This window comes from Helicoverpa armigera, chromosome 19 (assembly GCF_030705265.1).
Source record: "Helicoverpa armigera isolate CAAS_96S chromosome 19, ASM3070526v1, whole genome shotgun sequence".
Taxonomy (NCBI): Eukaryota; Metazoa; Arthropoda; class Insecta; order Lepidoptera; family Noctuidae; genus Helicoverpa; species Helicoverpa armigera.
In genome coordinates this window covers 2,029,856-2,049,931 of record NC_087138.1, presented here as the reverse complement: position 1 = coordinate 2,049,931, position 20,076 = coordinate 2,029,856, and the positions used below count along the sequence as shown (strand labels likewise).

At 37.2% G+C, this 20,076-nt stretch overlaps 1 protein-coding gene and 1 long non-coding RNA gene across 2 annotated transcripts; both read left to right on the top strand.

Annotated features, from left to right (window-relative positions):
• The first annotated feature begins 824 nt into the window (after nucleotides 1-824).
• On the top strand, nucleotides 825-3,184 carry LOC110373539 (uncharacterized). Its single transcript, XM_049841407.2, has 3 exons — nucleotides 825-1,056; nucleotides 1,376-1,461; nucleotides 2,555-3,184. Exons 1-3 carry the CDS (start codon nucleotides 825-827, stop codon nucleotides 3,086-3,088), a joined length of 852 nt encoding a protein of 283 aa, XP_049697364.2. The 3' UTR covers nucleotides 3,089-3,184.
• A 12,716-nt stretch (nucleotides 3,185-15,900) lies between these two features.
• On the top strand, nucleotides 15,901-18,596 carry LOC126056967 (uncharacterized). Its single transcript, XR_010277415.1, has 2 exons — nucleotides 15,901-16,107; nucleotides 16,362-18,596. It is a non-coding gene; the product is annotated as an uncharacterized LOC126056967 (long non-coding RNA).
• Nucleotides 18,597-20,076: the final 1,480 nt, after the last annotated feature.

The following is a 20,076-nucleotide window of genomic DNA, read 5'->3' as shown; positions in this document are numbered from 1 at the left end:
GTTTGCGATTTTTCAATTCTCATTAATAAATAATTTCTATTTCAATTTGGCTTTTTTAATTGTTTGTTTTACGTTCTAGAATCCACGTGAGTCGCAAACTAATAGAAGCAAAATGATACGAATGAATGATACTTACCTTAAAGTTATAGCCAGCCTTTCTGTTGGAGAGATGCTTTTCTCATGCGTGTATCTTGATGTTTGAGGTCATCGTGCAAAACGCTAAGTAATTCATTGAATGAGTTCACGCTCATTCTAAAATACTTGAAGAACTTATCTGGATAACATTTTAACTCTTCGAACAGCAATTTGTGCTGTCCATTTTTATTGCGTGATGTCAGAATTGGATGTACCCAGTGACGCCGATGAATTGGTCGTCGATGGTTCTGAATTCGGCGCCGTTTTCTACGTTTTAGAATAATAAGCAACAATAGCGAAATCAAGAGTGCGTCCATTCTTGGGCAACACACGTCTACCTCTGTCGAGATACTTGCAGCTAGTGTCTGACGCAAGTGGCAGCCACTGGTGGCTTGATGCGGCCACTAGTGGCTGCCACTGGTGGCGGCGTGTAGTGGTCTAGCCGAACTACTGGTGGTCGCGTTTAGTGGCGGCGACTGGTGGCCGTAATGTGCGAGGGCTCTAAAGGTGTGTCCAAACATAAAGCGGCATTCGAGCGCGGCTGCCGCGCGCGGCTTGCCGCGCTATGATTGGACGATTGCCGCGCGCGGCAGCCGCGAGCTACCTGCCGCGCGCGACGATCGCCGCGAACGGTGTTAGTGTTTGTTCGCCAGTGGTTGTGTGTGGACGGACGTATTTTATCAAATAAAATGGATAATGAAACAGCAATTCGTCTTATTGAAATTTATGGCTCCCATAGTCCATTATGGGACACTAGACGTAAAGAAAATCACAATAATAATGTGAGAGAAGATCTATGGGATGAAATAGCAAAAACATTCGTACAACCAAAAGCAGCTTTAAAATTGAAAATGAAAAGTCTTTTGAGTTCTTATAGAAGGGAGAGAAACAGAGAAAAAACAAGTAATGTCACCGGTTGTGGTAAGTTTAATCTTATTACATTTTATAACAGTAGGTACTTATTAATAAATCCCTGGCTGTTTACATTTTCACTATACTAATTCTTAATTATCTCTAAACGCGTGGACCGAGTTACATGATTCAAACTGATAAAATGGTTTTAGACCTAGACCTTTTATTTGACACCATAATCGTTAAGATATCTCAACAAACAAAAAGTCTAATTTTCAAGTTACCCTCGCGATTATCCAACATGTATGAAATGCGTAATTCAATTCTTTAATAAGACACAAAATCAGCTTATGTTTTAGTTGTTATAATGTTCTTTTTTATGTTGCAGGTAGAAACAAGGCCTATAAATCTAAATGGTTTGCTTATGAAGCATTTAGTTTTTTACATGACAGGAATAACCCTATTGATGCAGTGGTAAGTACCTATTTCTTTTATATTTTTATTAGACTATAGCTTTCCGCCAGCGGCTTCGCCCGCGTGGTCTGGTTGTTTTTTATAAATTATAACCTAATGTTACTCAGTGAAGATGTAGCTTTGTAATAGTAAAAAAAAAATCAAAATCGGTCCAGTAGTTTTTGAGTTAAATCATAACAAACAAAAAAAACTTTCCTCTTTTTAATATTACTTTAGATGTAACGGCCATATTATACATACAGCCCGCATACTGCAAAATCTATGAGATCAAATAATGCTAAGGGGCTGTTTATTAATTTTGGCCATTTTTAACCTAAGGTTATGCAATTATTTAATATCTTTCTTGCCAATCAATTGATCCGTTTGTCATAAAATATCTTGACAAAAAAACACGAATATCAGAAGGAGTGGTAATAAATTGATTTGGAGTAAAGGAAGCTGTTTCAATCGTCGAATCATTTGTTTTTTTTAATAAAGAGTCTCTGCGAAGAAAGTTATGCAAGTGAACAGTAGCTAGAACTATGGTTTTGGCTGATTTTGGGCTTAAAATCATTTGCCGACATGATTCCAAAAGCATTTTCTACTACTCGGCGTGCTCTTGATAGTCTATAGTTGAAAATCCTTTCTTTTGACCCTTTTGGATGAATTCCTGCAAATGGTGTCATCAAATGTGTGCTTAATGCAAAAGCTTGATCTCCTAATATTACATATGGTATTTTAGTTATGTAGGGTATTTGTAAAATTTCTGGCGCTGGTACATTAAGTTGATTATTTTCTACCTTTCGATACAATTCGGAATGTTTATAAACTCCTCCATCTGAAATTCGACCTTGGCTTCCTATGTTAACATACATAAAATTGTAGTTTGCGTCTACTAATGCTAATAGCACGATACTAAAGAACTTTTTATAATTAAAATATTCAGTGCCGCTACGAAAAGGAGCTTGAATATTTATGTGTTTTCCATCTAACGCCCCAATAGTGTGCGGAAAATTCCATTTTTCCTCGAAGTTTTTAGATACTGCTTTCCAATCTTGCTCTGACACTGGTAGCTGAAAAAAAAATTAATAACGTTTTATTTATTTTGTTTCAGGATTGTGGCTCACCCTCAGAGCCAGGTAATACAGAACAAGCTATTCCGGTACAAGGCATTTCAGAACAAGGCACTTCAGAACCAGGAACTTCGGAACCAGGAACTTCGGAACAAGGCACTCGAGACCAAGATACAAATACCAAGAAGCCAAGAAAAGAAATGCCCGCTAACAAGAGGACATATCAAGAGTCAGAGTATGATGCTGAAAATCAAATGATAGAAGAAGCATTAGAAGTAATGCGAAAACAAAATGACAGTAGTAATGATCCTTACGTTGCTTTTGGCATGCACATAGCAGCCGAACTAAGAAAATATGATGCCACTATGTTTACGAGAGTCAAACATTCAATAAATACTATACTATACGAAGCTGATATGGAGCTCCTCAATCAATCATCAACACAAGAATATAACGTTGAAAACAGACGAGGATATTTCACTTCACAGTTTACCGGTCATGACTCATCATCTTCTAGTAACATGGGTACTGGCCTTACACAATTGATTCGCGATTTAGACACGGATGTAGATTAATATTGTGAATTAGTTGAGAACAACTGTGATTGACGTATGATGATTGTGTTGTATTTAATTACTACTTAATTATGAAAATAAATAAATAAAAAATATAAATTAAAAATCTGTAGTTTAAAATATTTCACCAAATAATAAAAATAATATAAGTAATAAAGTTCATAATAATTTACCTGTACCATGTCCTTAAGAGCTCTCACTATGGCATCGCACACTTCTGGAATTATTGTTGATATTGTTTGCTTTGATACGTGAAACGTGTATTGTAGGCTGGAATAGGAGTCTCCTGTAGCCAAATAACGTAACGTTATTGCAAGTCTCTCCTTCGACGTTATTGCCGTTCGCCAGTGAGTATCCATTTTTTTAATAAATGGTTCTACCAATGTATGTATGTGTTCGAATTCTTCCAAAGATAATCTTAAAAACTGTGGCGTTCGGTAGTTGATTTCGTAAAAGATCCCTTCCAGATTCTTTGTCCTTTGTTGAAAGAGTGGTCGCATCCAACACTGCCTTTTTTTAATACACTTTCTTTTATTCCTTCTTCTACGTAATTTACGAATAATAAGCACAGCAACAACACACGCGGCCGCTTTCATTGTAGTTTGAATACGAAATAAAGAGCGCGGCGTGTCTCGGACATGCCGCGCATCACTGCCGCGCAGAAGGTTTAAACTAGGCGCGCGGCAAATTTGTGTCCCGCGAATGCCGCGCGTAGCTGCCGCGCACCTTGCACGCCGTGTTTGGACACACCTTAAAGATGTATCGACATTCATGATCAAGCAAAATACCACCGAAGACGTATTAATATGCGCTGCCGAACTGACCACTGCTTATAAAGTTGTAAAGCACCACCAATCGTTTAGTTCTTTAGGATTGTACGACAAAATTGAATGCCGTAATGTATCCTGATTCAAGTATCGCGGCAAAACATTCAAAACGTCAAAATTCCAATGTTGACCGATCGGAATTGAACTCGAGAGTATGCCCCCTGGTAAGTAGTAATTATTATCTTTTCCCAAAAATGTAAAAAGAGCTGCGGGGTAAGAAATTTTCCACCGATGATGAAATCAAGGAGGCAGTTTCGGCGTATTTTGAAAACAAAGATGAAACATTTTTTATGAGGGTATAAATAAATTAATAGAAAGATCTGAAAAATGTATCCGTCTTGCAGGTGAATATATTGAAAAGGAAAAATAAAGTTTTTTTTTATTATTTGAACCATTCCGCGAATATAAAAACGTTTCCTCGTACATATGTATATCAGATGCTTTCGATAAATTGGGGGAAGAAGTGTTACCCAATGAGGCAAAAGATATCACAACTGGTTTGGAAAATATAATGTTTGGGGAAATATTCATTCTCATGAAGACATGTATTTTTTGCATTTTGTAGACCATGGGCAAGTGTTTATGATCAGGGGGTCTGATTAGAAAATATGTGCGACCACTTGCTTATACATTTACACAGAAGGCCCAGAGCTAGCGATGTGTTTTGCCAATAACTGATCTATTTGAATGTGTGACGAACTATCTCAAAAGTTCAAAACTGCGATGAGACTAACTTCTCGCGGCTTATAAAAATTTACTTGTAAGAGCTGAGATTCGGTACAATAGAATTGGCAATTGTACACCACTAGAGCAAGTTACTGTATTAAATTACTTGTAAAAATCCTGTTTTAGGAATAAACGAATTGACTAACAGAAAGAGTTCTGAAGACATCACAGAGGATCATAGCTGTTGTACGATATGTATATGTAATGCATTTTAAATACAAAAGTTGATGCATACTCAGATAAAGTCAATGCGTAGTCAGTAAAAGGTTAATGCGTAATAATATATGTCACGACAGAGAAAAAAAAAGACAGAGACTGGTTAAAACACATTTAGATTCAAAAATTAAACCTTAAGTATTTATGTGTGAATTTTAAGAAATAAATACTTTTTTTCATGCACTGTGATCCCAGTAGTATTATGATTGGGATCATGCACTGTGATCCCAATCATAATACTAACCATGAGTTGTTACTACAAATTAGGCCAATAATTAAGACATTTTTAGATGTAATACAAGTGTCCCATAGACAGTTGAGTGATGCCATGGGATATGTCCAGCTGAAGAGGGAAAGAAGTTTCTGTGTATTAAAGGCTTAAGTTTGTCCCGAACACAGGGTTCGGCCGTACTCGGTATCCATGGTCATTAACGAAAAGGAAGAAGTTGTACAAACTGTACAGTGTGTTCCCATGTGCACACATGTTTAAAATTATTATTTTTTATCTTATTGCTCTGCAATGTCTCTATTGGTCTATGAAATAGTTGTTAAATGATTCGGCAAACTGTTTAGGATTAATTCATCCCCCTTACTGATTTGTAGTATTGGTTCAATTAGTCTATTTTTATTAGCATTAATTATTTGCCATGAGGCTTTGTTTTTTAATTAAGTATTTTTTATTTAATTTCAGAAAAAGGTAAACTGGAACCCACGGCGAAATAAAATGCGACAATCCTTATGATTTTCGACAGATTATTTGACTCTGTCAATGGAAGCTTCAGTGAAATAAATAACGGGAAGATATACAGAGTAGCTGTAACGCCAAGATCGCCACATCATAAGTTATGGAAAAAAAATCGAAAATGATGGAAAAATCGGCAATAGTTCCCTCCCTCTCCAGTTGGCCGTTGGGTAAAAACAATAGAAGGCTTTCAGAAGATTGTTAAAATAATGAGCACTATGGGTGTAAATTCACTTCTATTTATAAATTTCAATCAAGACCCCTTGGAAAACTTTTGAGGCCATTCGAGCACTGGGCGCTAGCAATATTATGCCAACCGCTGTAGGGTTTCAAGCAGCATATAAAACTCTTTAAAGGCTAAGAAAAAAAAAGAAGTTTGTACTCAGTATAGGCACAGGGCGGACACCAGTGTGAAATCATCACGTCAGGCTTTCTTAGAAGGGTTAAAAGGGCCTTCAGGCAAGGGGACACGACTTGTACTGTCCCATGTTGGAAGCGAAGAGGGTTTCGTGGATAATGCTCTATTAATATTCGAAGCGAAAAAGGGGCTAAATGATTACCACAAGGAGATGACTTCTGATATATATGAAAACTGGTTAAAAAATATTTTTCCAAAATTAAAAGAAAACGCAGTACTTGTAATAAATAGATAATACTCCATATCATACCAGAACTGGAATCGTTACCTACTTCTAGTTGGCGAAAAGGGAAAATCCAAGATTGGCTAAAATCAAAAAATATTTCATATGACGAGACAATGTTAAAGCTCGAATTAAACGAAATTGCTCGAAAGCACAAAAAGCTCATGAAAAAACGGGGGGAGCGGATTAATGACGCCCCACCTGTTGGGGCCAGCCGCCCCCAACAGTATGTAGGCTTGCCCCGGTATGAGGCCACTGCCGGGGATGGACATGTAGTTGCTCTCTTTCTCGTGGGATCTATATGGATAATTTTTTAAACCCAAATAACAAAAAAAAATCATGATAGTATGAGCGAAACAGAACCTAAGTTGCTAGTGAAGAGTGTGGGTATGTTGTCGGACTCCAACAATGACAGCCTCTGCAGTATGGCGAGCGCAGCTGGCGTGAGCTCAAGCCGTTTGCGCAACAAGAAGGAACATCGGGTTGAGGCCTTCCAGAAGAGGAAGAAGGGGATCTGTGGTCTTCCTCCAGTGGCCGTGGGGCCTCGGCCAAAAAGGCCGACAGGAGACCCATTAATGAGAGGTCCACTGGGGCGCCTGGGGGCAACGTAGGAGCAACTCACCAGAGCTCTTTCGAGGAGGACGCGTCGGCCTTCAGCTCCGACCAGGAGCGGAGGGCGGATGTTCGTGTATCAATAATTAAGTTTTTATTTATTGAAAATAATAACAAAAATATGTCAGGACGCTTTTTCTTCGCTTGGAGAATGTTTGCGGCCGCAAAGGCCCGAGATGAACGCAACAAAAGCGCCAGAATTGGGGCAAGGGCTCGCGCGTCTTTTAATCCATTAATTAGTCCACCTCACGGAGACGTAATTTAGAGGTAGATATAGATTGTCCAAAAATATTTTTTAATTGTTGTGCAGTGAACTAAAACAAAGCACAAATCTAAGATCCACTCGACGTGTTTAATTGGAACATAAGGTATTTATCAATTTATGATAGTTACAATGTCAATTTCCAAAACAAAACTATGTATATGATTGAAGAAACGTTCTCCTTCTTTTACTTGCAGGTGCTCACCGCTATATTCTTTTAGGGGAAGGGAGGGCAAGATGAATATAGCGGGCAACATGAATCATTCTTATAATTTGTTCTATCGAATCAGCGCATACACGTCCTTAGCGCAAGTAGACGCGCGGTGAGGCGGGGGCTCGCAAACCAGTACGAACCGGACTGCCAGAGCGTGAGTACGCACGTCAGCGACAAAAAACAATACGAACTCTCGACACTAAAATATTTGACTACGGTAAGTTTTGAGATTTCTAACGGAATTAGTCATCTATGTAAAATATTTTCACTGTTTTAGTTAGTTTATATATTGTAAATTAATGTATTTTTAAAGTTTTTCCAACAGTATTCTCATTACATTTTTTAGGTTATGTTTCATTCGTAAAGTATCCTAGCGGGCAAAATGAATATGGCCATATTCGTCTTGCCCTCCTATATTCATCTTACCCGATAACCTAAAAAAATATTTTCATTCTGTTTTAGATGGTTTCAAATTACAAAAGAAAAACCAATAGAGGATTGGACACAAAAAAATTTAGAACGGGCTATGGAAGAAGCTAGTCGAACTTCGGTTCGCGCTGCAGCAAAGAAATACAACATTCCGTTTAGTACCTTATTAAGACATTGTAAAACAAGATCTACCAGCAAACATTTAGGTAGGTTCAAACCAATTTTTACTGCAGACGAAGAAAATACTTTAAAGAAATATCTCACAACAATGGACGATTTATTTTATGGTCTAACACCTACTGATTTTAAAAAACTTGTTGGAGAATTTGCTCAGAAGCTAGGTAAAGGGGACAGGTTTCCAAAAGGTTGTGCAGGTAAAGACTGGTTATCCGGATTTCGAAAAAGGCACACGTCAATTGTGCTAAGAACCCCTGAACCTACATCATTGGCTAGAGCCCGTGGATTTAACCGTCCCCAGGTAGAAAGATTCTATGATCTTTTAGAAGAATTGATCGACAAACACTCCTTGGATCCTACACAAATTTATAATATGGACGAGACAGGTATTCGTTCATCTACTACCAGGCCCCCAAAAATTCTTTCTACTTATGGCAAGCGACAGGTTGGCCTAATCTCCAGCGTAGAACGAGGAGTTTTAACGACAGTAGTGTGCTGCTGTAATGCAGCAGGATCGTTCCTACCGCCATTTTTTATTTTTAAGCGGAAAAGATTTGTCCCTCGTCTGCTTGATGGAGCTCCACCTGGATCACAAGGCACTGTATCGGATTCAGGCTGGATTTCTGGGCCAATATTTTTGAATTGGTTGGAATTTCTAGTTGAGAAGACGCGACCAACAGAACAAAAGAAATTACTTCTTTTGTTAGACAACCACGAGTCACATAAATACTATCCTGCTCTTGAGTACGCTACTAAGCACCATATAATATTTCTGTCGTTTCCACCACATACTACAAATAAGCTACAACCTTTAGATGTTGCTGTATATGGACCGATCAAAAAGTATTTCGAGCAAGAAATCGCAACATTTCACAAAGCACATCCAGGTAGAACCATCGCACAACTAGATGTGGCATCAATATTTAATCCTGCCTATTTGAAAGGTGCCACTCCCGTAAATTCTATTAGTGGATTTCGTACTACAGGAATATGTCCATATAACAGAAATTTATTCCAAGAGTGTGATTTTGCCCTGCCTCAGTTACCGACCAACCGCAAATGGATGACACCAATGGACTTCAAATTAACAGGGATCCACTCACGGCCATGTCATCTACTAGCCTAGAAGTACCGACTCATAAGACACCTCCACTATCACCGTCAATGTCTGTGGCATCCACTGTCGCCATGCCTGATTCACAAACATCTGCTGAGGTTGTTCTCAAATCTATACGTCCAATCCCAACCGCTGTAGGTCAGAAAATGACTACAAGAAAAAGGAAAAGTCAAAAAGCCGAGATTTTGACTTCGACGCCTGTGAAGGTGGACCAATACCAAAGATTCCAAAAGGCTGAACAGCGTGCTGTTAAAAATTTGGGCAAGGAGAATCTATTATCATCCACAAATTATCAAACACCGTCCACATCAAGAATTAAACAAAAAAAATCGGTGCGGGGTGCTGCCAAAACTGTGCGTGATTATTATTGCACAGTATGCAAGGAACAATTTGTACATCCTCCAGCTGAAGACTGGATACAATGCTCCCAGTGTAAGGACTGGACTCACGAAGCCTGTTCAGCTTATCTTGGAAGAGGAACATACTTTTGTGATGACTGTCAAGATATTTGAGCATTGTCTCATCTTGAATCATCTTGCCCGACCGCTAGAACCATCTTACCCGATAGTATAGGGCAAAATGAATCAAACCTTTTATTTTATATATTGATCTCGTGTAACAATTGTGATAACAATTAGAGTCATTTCTTTGATTATTATGAAAGTTTAATTATAGTTGATTTTGAGAAATTAAAGGTTACTTAGTATTCTATTAAGGTTTTTTTTTTATTCATTATTCAAGTTAAGTGAACCATCTTGCCCTCCCTTCCCCTATGCCTCGGGATCCTATCAAAGGCCAGTTGGAGAAGCAAAGCATGTATCGCAAAAAATGTGCAGTGTGTACATAGAAGAAGTAACCGAGGCTCTGACTCATAGAAATATAATAATGAAGTACATAAGATTCCCTAGCACTCCAGGTGCTAGACAAGAACTTAGTCAACGGTATTATTATTTATTATCTTTAATATATTTTTGGGCAAAATAAATTAATAATGTAAATAACTGATATACTAACAAATTTTTAAATCAGGTTTTACAGAAACTATGGATTCCCTGGAGTGGTTGGGTGCATTGATGGGAGCTATTTTAAAATAGTGGTTCCAAAAAAAAAACTGATGAACATTGGTATTATAGTCGCAAACACTACCATTCCCTCGAACCATTCGACCAAACAAGAGTAAATTTTATTCTCGGTGTAAATCGCTACTTACTCCAGTATAAATCAAATTCACCAACCACATTTCGAAGAATAACGTGTTGAAGTTTATTTGTAAACGCAAACTATTATGTCATTCGAGTTTGACATTTCTGTGAAAACGTCACTCTATGGAATTGTCTCTGTCTTTCTGTGTTCTGCCGGCATCACGACAATACTGTATTTACTTCAATTGTATTAAATCCCTGGTCATCCTGAAATATCGTTCGTTTTCTGCCCATAACCCATCATAACGAGCTTATTTACCACCGTTTAGCGTGGAGTAGGGAGCATAATCCAAGAATAGCAAAATGGCGTCCTATTGTTTTAAAGCTGTCATATCAAACTAATGAAACCCAACAAGGAATTATTTTAAAAACTTATAATGCAACGTTTAAATCGTTTGATTCAAGATAGTGATGAGAGAGTTATAACTATAACTAGACGTCCAAGGTGGCTAAAAGAGTGAATAGATTTACTTGAATAATATGATGACCGTGATTTTACGATACGACAGTTGCTGGGAACCCTGACATTCTATATAACTAACTCCACTCAAATGCTTATTGGTGACAGCTGTCATGTGGTTGGAGTATACCTATTGCTAATAAAATAATTCACAGAGTGAGTGCCACTATTGCTGCCCTGCACAAAGAATACATACAATTTACTACTACTTAGCAGGAGATGAGGAAGGAGCAAGATAATTTTTACCAAATAGCTCGATTTCCACGTGTCATTGGTGCTATGGATGGCACACAAAAAAAATATCATATGTACCTCTCCGGTGCCAAGTGGGAGGTGAACAAGCAGAATTATACAGGAACAGAAAAGGTTTCTTTTCTATAAACATGCAGACAATATGCAATACCAATTTGGAAATCACTGATATAATAGCAAGATGGCCAGGGTCCTGTCACGATAGCACAATATTTAATAATAGTGTTATCAAAGCAAAATTTGAAGATGGATGCTACAATAATTCAATTTTGGTTGTTGACGGTAGTTATGCCTCAACATCATACATGATGCCTCCGTTAGGGAGTCCAAGAACGGAAGTAGAGCAACTCTATAATGAATCTTAAATAAGGATACGAAATCCGATTGAAAGAAGTCATGGTGTACGGCAACGAAGATTTCCAGTGATGACACTTGCAAGCTCCTGTACACCATTTTATCAACTGTAGTGTATACACGGAGACGACAAATTTTCGAAAATAGAGCCTTTTATATACGCTCGAACTATTTTTTTATATCACTAATGCAACATTTAACCAACTCAACACCGCTTACAATGGTCGTCGACTTTGAAATTGTCGTGATAAACGTCATAAAACAAGTGTTCCCTCATGTAAAATAACAATAATATAACTTTTATTTCAAACATTCTCTTGCCAGAAAAGCACATGCCCAACAACTGAATGACATTAAGAGAAGTCACTTAGCCGTGTGTGCTGCGTTAGCACATATGAAGGACCAGGACATTGAAGACGCTTGGTTGCAGAACATAGAAAATGCTCCACAGAGCGAAGCATTTACAAAATTAACGATTATCCCAATGGTTAGAAAATGCAAGTATACAGTTTATGTGGAATGTACATAGGGCTCGTCATAGGACAATAAGCCTAGGAGAAGCATGGCATAAACGGTTAAGCAATAAAATGGGGAAAAGAAAACCTTAACTGCTTCAATTTCTTGATATACTAAAAAAGGGGGCTGAATATAAAAATTGGAAATTAAAGAATTTCAAATTTGATTGCGGCATCATCTTTCAGGAATTTTACATTATTCATCATTATTCTATCAGGTGGTTGGAGAAAACACCCAAGTTCACCCGTGAAAAAAAAAACATTATGGACTGGTAACATGCAAAACACCATGCAACTCTATAATTCACTCTCACTTCGCATTCGGTTCAAAACGACCTTGATTTTCTGTAAACATCACCTAATCACTTGCGAAGTGAAATGAGCTCCAAATCGACCAATACTGTGCTATAATGTATTCACGAAGACGAGTTAGTAGAGCGCTATCTCACTGATTTGCGATTGGTCAGTGATAAATGTTAAGGCCGTGTACACAGTACGAGTACTTTTTAGTCTACTCATACTTCCCTTATTGCAGACGTGCTCTTACTTGTGTGTATCTAAAAAACAGGATATATCTAATTGGTTACGCGAAAAAAATATTAGCTGTAACGCTGAAATGTTGAAACGTGAATTATTAAACATTGTTAAAAACCATTAAAAAGCATAGACATTATTTAACATAAACATACGACGCGACGCTTGTATTATAGACGAGATGGCAAAATCACAAAACAAAACTGTCCTGAGATTGCCGCCGTATCATTGCGAATCAAATCCAATTGAGCTAGTGTGGGCTCAAGTTAAAGGAAATGTAGCTTCACACATGAAAATACACAAAATGGCAGAATTAAAAATTGTATTAAAGGAATCAATTCAAAATATTGACGCAGAGAAATGGAAAAAATGTATAAAGCATGTCATAGAAATAGTTGAGCCCAAAATGGATGCCATGGACAGAAATGTGGAAACAATGACTGAAAGATTCATAATAAATGTTGGAAACGACAGTAGTGATGGTACGGAGAGTGATGATGATGATGATATGTTATGAAAATGTATAGGTAGATATTATAATATAATAAAGAAAATATAATCATTAACTCTCGATTTTATTTCTTTCCTTCATATCCATCAGTTAAATAAAAAGTTATAGTTTATATTTCTTGTTGTAAAGTTAAAAATAATATTAATTAAAGAAGTGTTTATTTTGTTTATCATACAATAATGTTTAACTCCAAATGAGAGGTCGTCTCACCCTTCGTGGGTTCAGGTTGAAACTCTGGTTGAGTTTATGGAAAGAAACCCTGGCATGGCGAAGGGTTTCGTGAGAACACAAAATGCCAGAGAACGAAGTAGACGCCAGTGGGTGACTTAGCCGTGCGCTTAAATAGTATAGGTGGCACCATCAAAACCTACAAACAGTGGACCAAGGTTAGCAGTGTATTTTTTGCATGTTGGAACCACTTAACATTCCCAGCCGATAGTCTTAGTTTTAAGTGTGTTCCTTGAATTCATAAATATTATGGAAGTGGAGAATTTAATGTAGCCTAAAAAATACATGTGTACAAGTACTCAAAGGTCAATTACCCCGGCTAGCTATCAAAATAAAGGTTGCCGTTCTTAGCAAAACGCTAGCGGCCAATCTCAACACTCTACCAAGAGTTAAACTCGGTTAGCTCGAGTTTTACTGTTACTTTTGATCTATCAATAACTGCCGTCTCAATAACAAAATTTCAGTAACTTTATCTACAGTTAAAGACAGATAAGTCCTTTCCCTCACAAAAAATGCGTTACGTTTTGTTTCTCGTGAAAAATATTATTTCTGCTTATATACGATATTAGCTTTAGTAAAATTGTACTTTAAAAAAAAAACTTTTATAATTTATATAAAAACGGTGAAATTTTATGATAAAATAATGATGAAATGCTTTCTAACATGATGCTGTGACGTAGTAGTCAATCATTAGTTCATTAGAATATAAACTGTATCTCTGGAGAGGAGGAGGTATTAATAAACGGTACGTGTAACCATTAACATCTTGTTTGATTTGTCTAAGTCCCGTCCTTACATGGCGACCCTGCCATTTAAGGTTCGGTGTCGAATTCCGGACTCAGTAGATCGCGTAGTGAAACAATGGGACAAATAATTAGATGGCGTTACTGTACGGACAAAGTGAATTTGGTGCATAAAACTAACAATGGGAAAATCGCAGAGTAAAGAAGAAATTGTAATCGCGCAAAACGCAGCTGGAAATTGTCAGGAAAAGTAAATACGATAGCGGTATGAATCCTATAACATATAAAACTGGGGACCAAATATTAGTTAAAAATGAGAGTTTTAATAAGCTGGACCCATTGTATTTAGGTCCATTTCAAGTAGTCAAGGAAATCTCTCCAAATGTTGTTGTGTTAGTTAAAGGGAAAGAAAAAATTATTCATAAAAATAGAACTAGGCTTTATCATGAATGAAATTATATTTTATTGTAACACTTTTGTTTATGATTGTATGGTATCAAATGAAGTTTATCTTATGATGAAATTGTTTATTGTTTAGTTTTAGAGTGTATTGAATATGATATTAGATACTAGTTATATTATAATCATATGATAAGAACTTATTAATTGTAAACCACAAAAAAAAAAAAAATGTATCCTTGTTTAATCTCTATACTTATTACTATTATACTTATTATACTTAATCATTTTTGTGCTAATTACTTAAGTTTAAAAAAAAAAAAAAAGTTTTCATATTTTTCTTTTTTTTTTTTTCTTTTTGATAGGGCGTGTGACGTAGTAGTCAATCATTAGTTCATTAGAATATAAACTGTATCTCTGGAGAGGAGGAGGTATTAATAAACGGTACGTGTAACCATTAACATCTTGTTTGATTTGTCTAAGTCCCGTCCTTACAATGCAATAAAACGCATTTTTGACATTTGCCAGCAAACGACGCGACGCTAGCGATATCGCGGTGTCAAATTCCCGCGCTCGCTCGCTGTCGCAACTGTTTTGAATTGTTTCGAGTTATCGACTTGTGATTTGGTTGAAAATCTTATTTGTATTTATAAAGTACACAGAAGACAAAAGTAAACAGATAAAACAAAAGGGTTCGCATGCCACCAATTCGCGCCTAAATTATAATTTACTTTCAGATTAAGGCTGAGCAGTTTGTTAAGGACAGTATAATTCTTCTTCTCGACATGATCCTGAAACATCCAGTAATAACCACCAAAGCTACGAACGCAACCAATAATAAACTAAAAGAAGAAGCATGGAAGGCAATTGCACAGGAGTTCAGTGCTGTTACGGGAGATATGCAGCGTCCTGAGCAAATTCGACTCAAGTGGGAAAATTTGAAGAAGTTTGCAAGGAAGCGTAGTGATTTCATAAGACAAAAGAACCTTAAGGTCAGTATTTAAATTTATATTATTACTAAAAGACGTATCAAACAAACAATCTCACTTTTTCTTTTATAATATTATATTAGTAAGGATTAATGTAGTCATACATTTAATTATATACCTCCTGATGAAGTTTTGGACCGAGTAGCATCAATTTTAGGTACTACATGCAATGGCTTCCCTGCGGAGTTTGGTGGTTATTCGGATGAAGCTATTGTTAGCAGAGCCTCTGAAGCAATCATAGAAGTTTTTGACTTTGCCATGCCATTGCCAGAAGTAGCTCAGGGCAGTAGCGCTGTAGTAACGGGTGGTGATTGTGGTGGTGATAACGGCGGTGGTAGTTACACACCAAACAACTACATTTTTAACACTCCAAAAAGTGCCAGTACAGACAGCAGTTAGACCCCAGACTCCAAAGCTGAAGGCTTCGGATGCGACTGGGATTAACGCTGAGATGATGATGATGAGGTACAAACAGTATTTGCACAAAATTAAATAAAACTTTTTTTTACAGTGAATAAACGGAGGAAGCTCTCTGAAGAAGTACAGAGAGCTCAGAGAGACAAAGATCTGGGGTTGGCAGCTTACCACGTTGTTTTTGTTGTGAGTTTTGTCCGTGTATTTTCTTGATTTATTACAAAAATAACGCTAAAAAGTTGATGTAGGGGAAGGCCGGGCAAAGTGAATACCCCGGGTAAAGCGAATACTCCCCACTACTCCTAAATTATTAGTTGTTCATTCAACACGCCACCACTGTTACGTTCGGCCATCTTGGTTTAGTACGCGGCAAACATCGAAGCGAGGGGCCGCGTCGCGTCCCGTCCGCGGAGTGAAGATTTGTGTTTTCGTAAATAAAAGATTGATTTTACGCGGTAAGTACATTGATCAATTCTCCTATATTACTAGTTCTTGATTTTTAGGAATGTCTTGATTCGGTAGCATATCAAAGTAGGTTTTTATGGTATATTTAACAGAAAGTCAGAATTATTAGTTTTTGTATGAAATGTGTTAACCTCAAAACTTACCCAGTCGGGCAAAGTGAATAGGGCAAAGTGGATATGGTATCCACTTTGCCCGCCATATCTCATTGGTGACTTATTATCTAAAAATGTCTTATTTGTTTCAGATGGTGAATAAATATAAAAAAAAACTAAGCAAGGGACGTGGGATGAAAATGTTATGCAAACGGCTATTAATTTGTGTAAAGGCGGAGAATCAGTAAAAAGCACAGCTAAAAAGTATGGTTTGGCTTATGCAACCTTGTATAGGCATGTAAAAACCGGCATAGCTGCTTCAAAACTTGGTCGATTCCGTCCTGTTTTCACTGAAGATCAGGAAAAAGAGTTGGTGACATATCTTAAAGATATGGATTCTGTATTTTTTGGCTTGACTCGAGATGAATTTAAAAATTTAGCGTTCATCTACGCCAAGAAAAATAATTTGAACTACCCGAATAACTGGGACAAGTACGAAAAAGCTGGAGATGATTGGTTATCGTCATTTTTGTCTCGTCACGAGCAAATATCCCTTAGGACTCCAGAGGTAACATCCGTTGCAAGGGCAAAAGGATTTAACAGATATGAAGTTGGACGTTTCTATGAAAACCTTGAAGCTTTAACAGTAAAATATGATATTGATGCATCTAGATTATATAACATGGATGAAACTGGTATATCTACAACCACAAATAAACCGCCTAAAGTGCTATCAACGAAAGGAAAGAAACAAGTGGGCATAATCGCCAGTGCAGAACGTGGTCAATTAACGACTGTCATAGGTTGTTGTAATGCCGCTGGTTCATTTCTCCCACCATTCTTAATTTTTGCCAGAAAAAAGATGCAACCCAGACTACTTGATGGTGCACCTCCCGGTACTCAAGGAACCTGTACTCCAAATGGCTGGACTTCAGGCGAGGTGTTCTTTGATTGGATGCATTTTTTTGTGGAACATGTTCGACCTACCCCTGAGAAAAAAATACTTCAAGTATTACCCAGCTTTAGATTACGCCAGCAAGAACAATGTCGTAATTTTATCCTTGGCCCCACACACAACTCATAAAATGCAGCCCATGGATGTAGCGGTTTACGGCCCACTGAAAACTTACTTTGAAAGGGAGGTAAATTTCTTCCAAAAATCGCACCCAGGACGCATTATAAATCAATACGATGTAGCCAGACTGTTATCACCAGCTTTTCTGAAAAGTGCAGTAGCTCAAAATGCAGTTCATGGATTTGAAAGACCTGGTATTTGGCCAGTGAATAAATATGCTTTTGGTGACGAAGATTACGAACCAGCCGCTGTGAGTGATTGCAGGCACGTCTAATATGAATATTGGCACAGAAAGTACAAACGCACTAGAAACGATCGATATTCCCAGACCTTTTGCAGAAACTTCTTCAACTCCTTCGCCTTCAATTCTTCAAGAACAGATTCCATTAAATTCAGTAGATTATCTATCAGAAATATTTCCATCTCGAAACAGAACTCCTTCTTGTGAGTTTCAAGACTTTGTTGCGTTTATCGTTAACACGCCTGAAAAGATTCGTAGCGACGGATGTACACCTGAACCAGAACCTGGATGTTCCCGAATTGTCTCCGCTTTTGGGCCAGATATAGCTGCTCAGAGAAGTGACACAGTGCTACCAGAGACTGAAGTAAATATTCGTCAAAATACTAGCCGTGACAACTCACCTGATCCAAAACCGGGATGCTCAGCCTCCCACTGCAGTCCCTTGGTGTTAAGACCCATTCCAAATCCTGCCAAACCATTGACCATGCGTAAACGAAAGTTACAAAAATCGGAAATATTAACCAGTACCCCGATCAAGGAAGATCAAAAGCAGAAATATGAAAAAAATAAAGTTAAGAATGTTAAGTCAAAAAAAGTTCCTAAGAAGACTAATACAAAGACTGCTAAAAATGTTAAACAGAAGAAAATCAAAGAATTTAAGGATATTTCATGCTTTTTTTGTGGTGAAATGTATATCGAAGAAGACGATAAACCGATTGAAAATTGGATTCAATGTGACATTTGTCAACAATGGTGCCACGAAGCTTGTTCTGCTTTTGATGGCACTCAAGGGTATACCTGTGACAATTGTCAATCTTGATTTTCAAATTTTATGGTTAAGTTAAGTTTTTTTTTTTTTCAGTTTATTAAAGGTTTTTTTTAAGTTTTCAGAGATTTAATATGGGTATTCACTTTGCCCAAGTACTGTGTCCGCTTTACCCGGGGTATCGGGCAAAGCGAATAGTTTCGTATTTTTTTTAATATTGATTGCAGTTCATTTTTGTTTAAATATTAATGGTAACTGGTGTTTGTATTTGTAAGAGCAATAAATAAAGACTGATTTGTGATAATTATTTTGTTTTTGTATTGTATACCTTTTCTGCTATTACCTTAAATACCTTAAGGTATCCACTTTGCCCGGCCTTCCCCTAATAATATAAAAGAGCACTATTTACTATAAAGATACGTTTAATTTTTTTGACAATCGCACATACCAGTGATTGCGCGTCACCTCATTATAATCTGTGATTCTCCTTCATGTTTACTTGTTAGTACTTATCGAAAGTGTATAGTTTCGTATTTACTTACAAGTTATTAATTTTCGATAATGGAGTCAAAAAAACATGTCTTTAGCCCGATCGAAAAAAAACATTTTCTAGATGTACTTAAAAAATACAGTAACATTATAGAAAATAAGGATACAGACGGAGCTACATTAAAGCACAAAAACGACGCTTGGATTCGTGTTACGTCCGAATATAATGCTAGCCCTCTCACTACAAAACAGGTAAGTGGCTGCTAAATACATAGAATTAATTACATACATATAATATTCATTTGTTGTAACATCACTAATTAGTATTACTAATTAGTATGTCACTAATATAATAACTTCCGCTATGATCTGTCATCTGTAATTTTTCCATATCCTTTGTATTTTCGACTATGTAACTGTGGTGCAGTGAACTATTATAATTGTGTGTTGTGAAATAAAACTCAAGTAACCCCAGATCAAGGACTTTCATTTATATTACATGGTGTCAGAAGTGGGATGTCATTACATACTCATGTTTTTGTGCTTTATTTAATACGTATTATGCATATTTATCGTAACATAACATAAGATCACGCCATACCTCGAAAGGCAGAGGTGTAGTTTCTAATGTATCAATAAGTGTATGCATGTTTTTTTTTTAATATTTTAGGCAACAGTTAAAGAAGTACGGCGCACCCACAAGGGTTAACACAAAGCAGCGTCAAAGGGTGGCCTTGACGAAAGAACGCCAACATAGGCTAGCTACTGGAGGAGGGCCATCTATCAGCGATGCTGTCGTTGACCCTGATGTGTCCATGGTGGCCCCAGCTCTGATTGTTGGAATCGACAATGCTATTGATTCCGATTTAGTTGAAGGTGTTTATAGCTCTTATGGAAATAATCTTTTTAAACATTGTCTTGTTAAACATTGACTATAATTAATTTAATATTATTTTTAGAGTCTTCGCAGTCGCAAATACCAGACGCCGTAGAAATAGAGCATTATGTTTTAGACGATGTTTCGCAGACATCCGTCATTTCCCACGATCAAGCCACCGAAGATCACATTGTACTGCCTGATTCACCAATCCCTTCCACATCCCAAATGTCCCAACCCTTCATCACAACCATCCCATCAGCAAGAAAGTCACCTGCACGTTCTAACACTAGAACAGGTTTAAAAAATTGTGTGATAGAGCAGGAGGAGTACAGGGATAGACCTGTGCGGGCCATAGAAAAACAATATAGAGATGCAGATTTTGAAAGAACAGCTAAGGGAAGCCAAAGCAAAGGCAG